Consider the following 12,295-nt stretch of genomic DNA (forward strand, 5'->3'; position numbering starts at 1 on the left):
AATTTGTGTCTTCTCCGTCTTTCTCAGAGTCTTTCAACAATATTTATTGATATTTTCATTAAAACATGTTTGCTTTCATTGGTTTTTCTCATGTTTTTTTCTCTTTCATCAATTTCTGTTCTTTATATCCTTTTCTCTACTTGATTTGTCCTTAATTTGATCATCATTTTTACATCCTTGAAACAGAGGCTTAGATCATTGGTTTTAGACCTTTTTTTTCTAACATGATCATTTAATGCTGTTTTCTTCTATGCCCTGTTTGACCAGCATCCCACAAATTTTGATATGTTGTGTTTTTATTTTCATTAAGTTCAAAATATTTTCCTAAAGCCTCTTGTCTTCTTGCTCCAACATCTGAATTATCTTTGAGTCTGGCTCTGTTGATTGCTGTGCCTCTAGACTTTTTTGTGTGTGGTTTCTGTTTGATTGTTTTGTTTTTCTTGTTTGCTTTTTCATATGTCTCATAATTTTTGATTGTCCATAAAATAGTAAAGGCTGAAGTAAAGAGATTTAAAGCCTATAAATGGGTACATCTCTTCTGTGTGGCTAATGTGGGGACTTAAGTCAGTCTAGTCAGGAGTTAAACTGGGATTGAGTTTTTATTTTGCTATAGTTATCTTCATTGTACCAGAGGCCTCAGATTCCTCTAATGCTGCCTGAGATGTAGGGCAGAGGTGAAGTGTCAGTTTTTTTCTCAGTGTTTGTATTCTGCTCTGTATGCCTGCTTGATAGAGGGGTTTCTCTTCTCACTCTTGCCCCCTCCTCAGTGGTGAACTGGTCTTGCTTGTTAACTCAGTGCTTTCAAGGTTAATAGAGGAGTGGACACAGGAAATGTTCTTTGTTGTTATTGTATAGCATTGGTCTTAGGTGATTATGTATGCTTGGACCTTAAGGTGGGACTTTCTCAGAGTTTCTGATCCCTCCCTTATCAGGTCCTCTAGTCCTACTGATAGAAGATTCTAGGCTTGGGACTGTTCTTACCCCATTCCTTCTGACTATTGAGGTGAGGGTTTTTTAAACCCTCCTCCAACAATGAGGCATGGAATTTGCTTCACCTTCCTTCCTCAGTGATTTACGACTGGGCAGGGTAGCAGGCCTTTTTTTTTTTTTTTTTTTTGTCATGGTAGCAGCCAATTCCTTGCACCACTGAGAGAGACTCATGATCTTTTACCCTGTTTCCAGTCATCCTCGTGGCTACCCATTGGAGGTGTGTGGAAAAGAGTCTATGAGTGCATGCAAACTGTCTGGAGCACCTAGGGGTTTTATACTGTCAGGCTATTCCATACTCAGCCATAAGCAGTTTCTTAGAATGTTAACTAATTTCTTCTTCCCTGCTTGCTTGAAAGTGGTATCTTCTTCTTGCTTTGCCACAGGTGACCTTTTTCTAGCATTTTGTTTCTCTTTGGAACTATCTGTCAATCCTTGGGTTTCAGACTACCTGATTATCTTATGGCTTTAGCACTCTGATGGATTCAAGAGACATTTTGGGTTATTTAGAGGTGTTAACAGTTTAGAGTCCTGTGTGCTAGGATTTTCCAAATATCTTTTAGTTACTGACTTTTCGTTTAATTCCATTGTGGTCAGAGAACATACTTCATTATACCTTGGATTCCTTTAAATGTATTTATTTATTAAGACTTGTTTTGTGGTCCATGATATTTTAGTATTTTAGTGAACATTCTGTGTACAATTATTGGGTGGGATATTCTATTATGGTGAATTCAAGTTGGTTGAAATTGTTCAGATCTTTGGTGCTTGGTGGTTTCGTCTATTTTTTTCTATCAGTAATCAAGAGAGGGGTGTTAAAATTAGCAACAAATTGTGTCAATTCTCCATGTATTTTGAAGCACTGTTAATTTGGAATGTTACATGACTTCTTGACAAATCAATCCTTTTATCATTATGCTTATCAAATGTGCATTTTTTTTCTCTAGAAATGCTTGTCTTGAAGTCTACTTCTAAGAGTAGCCTCCCAGTTGCTGCTTTCTGCTGGGATGTGTTTTTTTTCCCCCAAGTCTCACCTTGTGCACTCACGGTTTGAGAGGTTAGCCAAAGCGGGGCGCCTGGATGGCTCAGTCAGTTAAGCGGCTGCCTTTGGCTCAAGTCATGATCCTGGGGTCTTGGAATGAAGCCCGGAGTGGAGTCAGACTCTTTCTCCCTCTACCTCCCCCTGCTGGTGCTTACTTGCTCGCTTGCTCTCTCTCTCTCAAACGAACAAACAAACAAATAAACATTAAAAAGAGAGGTAAAGATGTGGGAGGACTTTGCATGCTGGTTTTTTGGCTTCACCCTCTGGATTCCTTTCTGGGATTTGTATTCCTCATTGTCTGCCACATTTGCTGCCTCACTTTGTGACATCTGCCTCTTCTGTCTGGTAAAACTGCTGCTTTGTGCTTGAGCTCTTACCTCCTACTCCTGATGCTGATTTGGAAGCACTCCCTTGGGCAAAAATGTTATCACACATGCTCCTTTCAAAGATTGTGTCCTTTCCTGTTTCTGCTTACTTTTGGTTGATCTCCAGTATTTTCAAATTGTTGGGGTTTTATATATTGTCCAGAGTTTATAATTGTTACTGTCAGGAGGTTAATCTGACATAAGGAGCTCTGCTATATCCAGCACCGGAACACCTCTATGTCTCTTTTAACTTACAGCAACCCCCGCTTTTTTATCCCATTCCCTTAACTGTTTGGAGATTCCTGGCCAGTCTTCTTATGAAAGTCCTATGATCAGAATATTTTATTGTTTCTGTATGGTGATGTTTAATTTGTTCCTCTATCCCTTGTACTACCTATGAACTGGAATTTAGATCAGGAGGCTTGATTAGATTCAAGTTAAACGTTTTTCTGCTTCATAGATGATGCCTGTACTTCCTTTTGCATTATATCAGCAGGAACGTTATATTTTATTGTCTCAGTATCGGTGGTGATTGGTTTGATCACTCGGTTAAGGTAGTGCTCTTCACTGCAAAGATTTGTTTTTCCCTTTGTAATTAGTAAGTAATTTCTAGGGTGGTAATTTGTACTCTCTTCATTTTTTGTGTCCTACCCAAATGTCACCTCTTAGTTTTATTCAGATGCCAGTACAGAGTAACACTTAATAAGCATTAGCTATTATTATTACTTAATTCCTATTCCCTAAGCTGAAGTTCTTATAGATTCTAGTTTTTATATACCATAAATACTTTAATGGTACATATCTCATATTATGTGGTGGTTACAGAAATATCTTTCTTTTTTTAGTAGATTTTGAGGTACTAAATGCAGATATTCCATCTTAGACATCTTTATGTTTCACACAGCACTTAACTAACATTTTGCATATAGTAGGTACTCAGTAATTTTTTTTTTTTTATAGAAAGAAAATTAGCTAAGGAATCTCAAGACTTTCTATTTAAAACATTTTTTAATCTCTGTATTGGGTACTGGTTAAACTTAATGTTGATTATACTTTTTTTTTTGTAGGTAAATGAGAAATCGGGACAGATTATACAGTATGATAAATTTTATATACATGAAGTACAAGAATTGATAGACATAAGGAATGATTATATCAACTGGGTCCAACAGCAGGCCTATGGAATGGTATGTTTCCTATTGCATCTTATGATTTCATTTTTATGTATCATTTATTCTCACAGAAAAGAAACAATTGCTTGTTTTTGAAACACCAGTTTTTTCAGAGCTTTTATTCAAAGCTTATTTTTGAAATAAAAACACATTGGGAAGGAGTAGCTACTTATTGTGCAGTATTTATAAGTAGACATTCCGCTCTTACACCAAAGCCCAGCCAACTAAAGAAAAATGCAAATGTGACATGGATTTTTACACTTGATCTTACTTAGCCAAAAGGCCGAGAAGCGATGTGACATGGATTTCTAACTCTCACTTATTTTCCTTGAGGTTGCCTCTTAATTCTCTTATGTTGAGTATACTGGAGTCCCTGATACTGGAACTCTAGGAATGTATTACTATTGTGAGATTAGTGCCTCAGAATTACCAGAAGAGAGTTGTAGGACCATTGATTCCAGTTTTTCCCCTTTCATGTTTTTAATTTTATTTCAGAGTTTTGACATAAATCCCCATGTGTACATAATTCTTCCCGTGTGGCTAAGTCTCTAATAACTAGACACTTAATGTCCCATTAAAATAATAGCAGTCGTATAAAGCTTCATGTAGACACAGAAAATTTTAGTACAGAAATGGGTAAGCAATTAGATCTAAAACAGATTTGCTAACCATTGTAGTATACTTGAGGCCAACTTTCTCCCCCATGAAGTAGGTAATTTAAGCAATGTGTATGTAGCAGTTGTAGAAGGGCGAGTAACCTTTCACTGCTTGCTAGGCACCAGCTGCAAACTCCTTGTGGATAGGCACTCTATAATTTTATTCACCAGTACTTCTAATAGTCTTTGGAATATGTGTAGTAGGCACCAAACACAGTAGTTTTGAATGGCAGTGTGATTAGTGCATGTTAATTTTAGAATACTCTCATCTGTAGAAATCAGGTCACTTCTAGAACATCTTTTGCTCCCCTAGGTATATGCATCTTGATTGGAAGAGACTTGTTGATTTTTTTTCCCCTGGAATCATTGGGAGTCTAAGTCAAATTTGTAGCCTTTCTGTAGATTTAGGTCTACTCATTTGCTCATTCAACAAATACTGAGAATATTGAAAACCTCCAGTGACAGGCATCAATTGAGGTATTGGAAATACCGTGAGGAACCAGACAGATAAGGTCCTTGTTCTTAGGCAGTTTGTAATCTGGTGGGCAAGATGGACAATAATCCAGTAAAGCAAAAAATACTAGCTAATAATGTACACTCTATGTAGAGAATTAAAAGAATATAAGAAAGACTGTGATTGATTTCTTGCAATTGGGTAATCAGAAAAGTCCTGTCTGCTGAAGTATGGGCTATAATCTAAGTGACAAGAAGCAACCATGTAAGATCAAACCAAAGAGGATTTGAAGAAAAATGAATATCCAGTAAAAGACCTTAGGTGAGAACAAGCTTGACATGTTTGAAGGATAGGAGGAGGACAGTATGGCTAAAATACGGGAGTGGGAAGAGTTCTGGGAAAGGATCAGAGAAATGGACAGGCACCAAATCATGGAGGGTTTAGTAAATTAGGATCAAGAACTTGGATTTCATCTGATGTGTTATGGTAAGCCATCGGAGGGTCAGAATCCTGACTTTGTATATAAGCCCAGACACAGCAATGTAGGGTACCCTAGGTCTTTGAGCAGTGTTTTTGAAACTGGAGTGATATATGGACCCCTCTTAAAGTAAAACAGTTTCTAAGAAGTCCAGCATTCTTACATTATTTATGATTGTCTTACTTAAATATGTTCAAACACTAAACTAGTTCTGAACTCCTGGTGCCTAGATTTTAAAAGAACTCTAAAACCATAACAAATTTATAAATTAATTATAAATAACACTACAAATTTAAAAAATCAAGTTAATATTAGTGTAGAGCATAATTGTTTTGATGAATCTCACCTCACAGCCTAAATAGGATGAGAAAGTAGTGTAACATAAGAGCACCTGGGTTCAAATCCCAGCTTAGAATTTACTCACTCTGTGTCCTTGAAGAAATGACTTAATTCTTTTTCTGTAAATTAGGGATAACAGTACCTACCTTTTCTAGTTACTGAGAAGATTAATTGGTATGATCAATATAAAGTGCTTAGGGCAGTTCTTGGCACATAGTTAAGTCTTGGTAAAATGATGGTTATTGCTGGCTGCCTATACACAGGCTTTGTTTGGCAATAGCCTCTATTCTGAGGTGTCTCATAACTCTATTATCTTGCTGTCTTTCTCTATTTGAACTACAATGAAACATTTGCTTTTAGAATGAGATGTCATGCTCATTTGGCCTTCACTCATCAAGCACATCATTTATGTATGAAGTCCTAGACAGAGAGATCCTTCCTGTGTGGTGCCAATGTGATTATATTCACAACCATTGGAACTCTTGGGGTTTCATGGTAATACTGGGATTATAAATGGGTTTCCTAATTTTAGATTTTTTTTAATCAATTTTTTAAAATTCTGGTATAAAAACATTAAAATTAAAAATTCTCCCAGAGCACTCATAGACCCCTAAAATTATATCCTTCAGGGATCTGCAGCCTAGTTTGAGAAACGTTATCTTAGAGAGTCATATCCTCCTGTATCACTATGAATTAGATACCTTTGCCTTCTGAATTTATATCTAGTGTGTAGGTCATAAAATACTTGTATTCTGAGCAAGTAGGACAAATCTAAATTAGCCAGTCTAATAGGATTTTTTAGTTTGTAGTAATCTTGGTGCTGTGTGGAAAAGCTGTGGTTTGTTTACTTTTAAGTTTGGCAGGCCTGTATCCAGGCTCCTCTTGGTATATAGCTGTAGTGATATCAAATTGAATTTCCTTAGGAGTTATTTCAGTGCTATTGTTTTCTGCTAAGGGGGAGGCAGTAGAAGAGTACCTTCTATTTCTAGGCTTTTCCTCTTTGCTTCTCAGAAGTTCTCTCCAGATTATGTGTTTGCTATACTTGATAATTGCCCTCTATTACTCTGCTCTTTCAACCACAAGCTTTTCCTTTCTCTTCATTTGTAGACAGAATGAGTGAAAGCTTTTCTTTATTTAATTTGCATAGTGGGTTTAATATCACATCTTAGAAATCAAAATGTAGAACCCGTGATTTGTGTTCTTCTATACCTTTGGGAATAGAAAGCTGTCATTTACTTTGAAGAAGGTCTTTGTGCAACTCTTGTATGGTTTATTAATTTATATTACAGCATTGGATTTTACAAAGCTTCTTTCTTTCAGAGAGTTCAAAGCACTTTCACATTTCACATTTACACATAACTCTAAAGACATTTTTCCTGGGGCTTTTTAATAAAATTCATACTTACATTACTAGCCTTAATGCTAAGCTAAACTATCACATTAACACTCTAAGTAAAGTTTTAAAGAATCTATCCTAAAGATAATTACATGCTATTTTGTAATGATATGGATGTGTATGTATGTGTATTTGTATACATATGTGCATATGTATATACACGTGTATACACATACATGCAAACGTATATGTACACACATGTATACCACTATTGAATAAGAGTTATAGTCTTGAAATAATTCCATTGCTTCAGTGTGGAAGCTTAAAATATTCTTTGATAAAACGTAATTACTGTGAGTTAAAAGGAGTATATGTCTATAAGTATTATATATACACACACGTATACATACATATATAAATGTATGTATATATATGAAAACTTTACATTGTTCTAAATACTGCAAGGAAATTATTTTACCTGTATTATGTTTGTCTTCATGCTATAATCTTTTGAGATTTTTTTTTCCTCCATTTCTTTTCTTTCCCAGTTAAGGATTTTAAGAATCCAGCAGGTATACACTTCCCTGATCCCTAAACATTAAAAACTAATTCTGTGAAGTTCTTTGCTTTTCTTATAATATCCTTTTGTACTGCTGAGACTTCTAACTTTACCTCATCCCCTTTCATTTTCCCATCCCTTTTAACCTCTTTCTTTTTACATGTTTTTATAAAGTTTTTGCTTGAATCCTATGTAAGCTTCTCTTGTTTTTTGTTTTTCAATACTCTGATCTTGGTGTATGAAACTTTTTTTCAGTTGAATTCCTTTTGCTTTTTCTCTGTTTTTCTCCTTCTACAGTTAATCTCTTGGCAAAATAAAATGGCACATGGGTTCTCTTTCTCTTCTGCTATTTGATTTTTCTCCACTTTCTAGGTACTGTTCTCAGTTGTATATTTCCTTACCCTCTTTTAACTTTGCTTTTAAGTTGAAAATACTTCAGTGGTTGCTACTTAACTCTGCTCTTTTTTCTTCCCTTTCTTCTAATTACTGTATATACATATCATCGATATTTATTTAGTAAAAATTGACTGATTTAGAATGAAGTATAGAAAGGTATGTGCTGGGTCTGCTTGTTTGAATTACTATATGATTAATGTTACACATTTTTAAAAATACATACTTATTTCAAGAACTGTATAGCTATGTAAGGCATGTCAGATACAAGTAGATACTAGTGAAAATACTTGGTGAAATTTTTACAGTCTTTGATGCTGCATTACATATATATTTTTTTAAGTCATAAGTCTTATATATTTGATATTAGTTGTGCTGTGTATAAATCATCACTATATTTGTTCGATGGAGTTAAAGTTGTACTTTACCTATGGACAGTGCTGAGCTAGCTATGTGACATGTTCACCAGCAAACTAGAAAGATAGACTGATACAACAGTTGGGGAGACCAGCTTGGGAAAGATACATCAGTACTTTCTGGGTTTAAGTTTTGTTCCCATTAAATAAAAAGAAGAAAAGTACATTTGTGCTCCCTTGCAACTGTAATATTTCCTAGAAAAGTTCATCCTTGCTTTTTAAAGCTCTCTTAATCCTTTTTAATGGCATTAATATTTTGCTGACTAAATTCTTCGACTAACTCCTTATGCATTGGATTACCAAATTATGTTTACATATTTCCATTTCCTTCATGTTTTAGAAGTTATCTTGTTTCTATCTAGTTACCAAGACCTTTCATTTTTACTGGAATTACTTCATTAACTTCAGTATCCCCTCTTTATGCCTTCTTAGAGTAATCCTGTGTTATGTCATTATATCAAGATGACACCAGCAATGATATAATGTTTTGCCATAAGTAACTAGTTGAAACTAAAACGTGCCGAGGAGCTCCATCTTTTTGTCTGTAACCACTGGAACCATCATTAATCATTGGTGTTAAAAGCATCCTTAGTGAAGTCTCTTTTAGACCATGAGAACCTGACTTTTGAACATTGCTTCAAGCCTTTCTCACTCCAGCTTCCAGGATATTGAGTAACTAAAGTTAGGCATACCTTGACCCATTTTTAGGACTCCCATCTAAAAACAGCCAACAGGGCGCCTGGGTGGCTCAGTTGGTTAGGCGACTGCCTTCGGCTCAGGTCATGATCCTGGAGTCCCGGGATCGAGTCCCGCATCGGGCCCCCTGCTCAGCAGGGAGTCTGCTTCTCCCTCTGACCCTACCCCCTCTCGTGTTCTCTCTCTCATTCTCTCTCTCTCTCGCTCTCAAATAAATAAATAAAATCTTTAAAAATAAATAAAAATTAAAAAAAATAAAAACAGCCAACAACTAGTGCTTGAGTATGTGGATTTGGAGCCAATAGTAGGTCACACATTGAATGATATGTTGAATTTTTAGTAATAGACCTTTAATTTACCTCACATGTTTTATGATAGCCTATTTCCAACCCCCACTTGACTTTTTTTCCTTTTAAAATTCTCTTGGAAATACTACTTTGACTGACTTTGACTGACTACTTTGCAACTAATATAACAACTACCTTGCAACTCTGATATTTCTCAGAAGAGTTCATCCATTGCTCTTTTAAGTATTTACCTTTTTTTCTTTTTGCATTTACCTTTTTAAAAATGTTTGAGCTTCGGGGCACCTGGGTGGCTCAGTTGTTAAGCATCTGCCTTCAGCTCAGGTCATGATCTCGGCGTCCTGGGATCGAGCCCTGCATCAGGCTCCCTGCTCAGCGGGAAGCCTGCTTCTCCAACTCCCCCTGCTTGTGTTCCTTCTCTCGCTGTGTCTCTCTCTGTCAAATAAATAAATAAAATCTTTAAAAAAAAAAAAAAGCTTTTGTCTAAGATCCTTAACCCTTAAACTGAAATTTCTAATAATGATCTTCATCTGGTTTACCCTTTGATGCTGCTCTTCTAGACAATCATTCTACTTGATATCTATCAAATTTTCCATTTGTCCCATTATTTCCTATATCCTTTTCAGCTTACAGTCAAACTTAGGTTCTGCTTTAGTATGGTTTAGTCACACCATAAATTCTAACAATCTTACTGACTTCCCCAATTCATAATGATATGCATAGCACCTTTATCTATTTACATGTAGCAATAAAAAAATAGTGCTTATATATTGTTTTATTATTAAGAAAAAAATTAATCTCCCATGATCTAAATTGTCTTGGTATCTAGTGTAGTTATCAAGCAGGCTATAGGTAGCCAGAAAATATTGAAAGGTGTTTCTTTGCTTGTTTAGACTTTCATAGTAATAATAGCACTTTTAAAATGTCCCACAAGATATACTATAAAAGAATGTCAGATGTTCCTTTTAAGTTGGTTTCAAATTAAACTGAGTGTAATCTAAAAGGCTTTCTCTGCAGTACAGCTTCTAAATACGTTCTTGTTAACACTGACAGTGGGGGCACTTATCTAATGAAAACTTGGTACTCAATTTTTTAGAAGAAAATATTAATCAATAATTATGTTTCTCTGAATAGGATTTGTATGGAGTCATATTTTGCTTATGCTCATACTGCTTTGGTTTTATTTAGCGCAATATAGTGAGAGAACCTTAAGTCTTTGCTCATATCTTAAAGTGTCCAAAGGTACCCCCAAGGCGTGCGAGCATTTAGCATACTACAAAGTTAGAGGGAATAGTCCACACAAGACTGCCCTCACTTCTGGCACCAATTGCAATTTTGGGGGGTTCCCCACACCCACCTTTAGGTTCAATAATTGGTTTCAAGTTCTCGCAGAACTCACTGACAACTGTTACACTGATGTTTACAGTTTATTATAGGGGAAGCACACAAATTAAAATGAGTCAGTTAAAATAACTAATGGTTTAATTTTCTTCACTTTGTTTACATATAGCGTTTTAATCTACTAATGACTTTTCAAACATTTTGTCAAAATTAATCAAGTCCTGAAGTCTGGGGAATATTTTCTCCATTTTTCCAGGTGGAGTAACTGTGAGACATAAAATTACATCTTCTAGACCAAGTTTAGGTTTAGTTTTCCTATTCTACCTAAATTCTACAAATGGGGTGCTTAGTTGCTAAAGCCAAATTTCATTATGTTCAAGCCTTGATAATTTTATGGCCACAGATACATGAAACAAAGTTCCTATTTTTATAGATAGAGATACATAAGGTGCACGTGCAAAGGGTAAGTTTTGTTGTAGGTGTATTTTGGTCTACTTCATTAATTCAGTATTCTGCTGTAGCAAAATATATGAAATGCTACTTTGAATAGGAATAGTTAAATTTGGACACTAACATTGCTCTTTCATTACTGTTACATTCTGCACTGCTGTCTTAGGATGTCAACCATGGATTAACTGAGGTAAGTTTGGTGTAATGCAGTCTCATGTTCAGAGTGAGATATACTCTGTTTTGTCTTAAGTGATAGGAGAGCAAAAGGTTCCGTTTTGTGTGACTTTTATTTTTTTAATAAGTATATAGGAATTGTCCTATATAACATTTCAGAGGAATTTTCTGAAGAAGAATAAAACTTCTGTTTTAGTTAACATTACACCTATATGATGCCCTTCAACAATATTTGTGTTAAAATAGTTTCTACCCTTCTAAAGTCTTCCAGTATAAAATTAATATGTGTCCTTTGTAATAAGAAAAGCAGACTTTTAAAATCTGACAAATGCTTACCCAGTAAGGTAAAAAATACTTTATATTATAGAACTAAAATGATTTTCAGTTTTTAAACTAATAATTGATACTCAGAATGATCATAAAGTTAAATAAACTCATATGGTCATCTTCCTCACTTTGTATAATATACTATTTTAACATATAAAGTTCTAGCACTTTAGTTTACATTATCAGCAAACCTAAGCCACCTTTTTTTTTTTAACACTTGGGATCGTTATAGTACTTTTATACTTCTGTTATAGACTTTAGGTTTTATTGTTTTGTTTTGTTTTTTCCCAGCACTTGAACCAGTGAAACATTTAGAATTAACTTTATATCATAGGCCTAGTATTGTTTGCGTCCTCATCTTCACATAGAAGTAGCGCATAAAATTATGAAATCATAGACTTTTGGAACCAGAAAGGACCTTAGAAATCATCTTGGTAGTTTTGAGTTTCAGAGTAGTGAAATCACTTTCTGCCATCAGTAGGTAGTGACACAAATACAGGATCAAGGTAAAAATTGTCATATGAAAAATAGTGAAGAATGATGATTTAAGGTTAATATAACTCAGCCTGCTGAGTTCGCAAAGAGCAGTGTTGACAACAAAGAGTTGATAGTCTCATCATATTCTATACTGTTTGGGCCCTATTGAATTATTTTGTTTGTTTTCGTTAAGAGAGACTTAGGTAAAATACATTTAAAAGAAGGCATTTAGGATGGAGAAGGGCTGGAAACCATATTCAGAATGGCTGGACAAACTGGGAATGTTTACTGTGGAAGAAAGACAATTTAGAGAGAGCCTGGGGACTTG

General features: G+C 35.1%; 1 protein-coding gene across 8 annotated transcripts in view; it reads left to right on the forward strand.

Moving 5' to 3' along the window:
• The window catches only part of HERC4 (HECT and RLD domain containing E3 ubiquitin protein ligase 4), a 131,342-nt gene that overhangs the window by 88,811 nt on the left and 30,236 nt on the right, over window positions 1-12,295 (forward strand). For 5 of the 8 annotated variants that reach the window (XM_078077658.1, XM_078077655.1, XM_036113869.2 and 2 more), the window contains exons 15-16: window positions 3,462-3,581; window positions 11,156-11,179. The exons of 1 other annotated variant lie outside the window; for it this stretch is intronic. In XM_078077658.1, coding sequence (XP_077933784.1) covers window positions 3,462-3,581; window positions 11,156-11,179 — 144 coding nt within the window. Of the gene's footprint in view, window positions 1-3,461; window positions 3,582-11,155; window positions 11,180-12,295 lie in introns of those variants that run through there. 2 more of the 8 variants (XR_004924105.2, XM_036113870.2) reach the window with 1 other exon arrangement.

Source organism: Halichoerus grypus, chromosome 7 (assembly GCF_964656455.1).
Source record: "Halichoerus grypus chromosome 7, mHalGry1.hap1.1, whole genome shotgun sequence".
NCBI lineage: Eukaryota > Metazoa > Chordata > Mammalia > Carnivora > Phocidae > Halichoerus > Halichoerus grypus.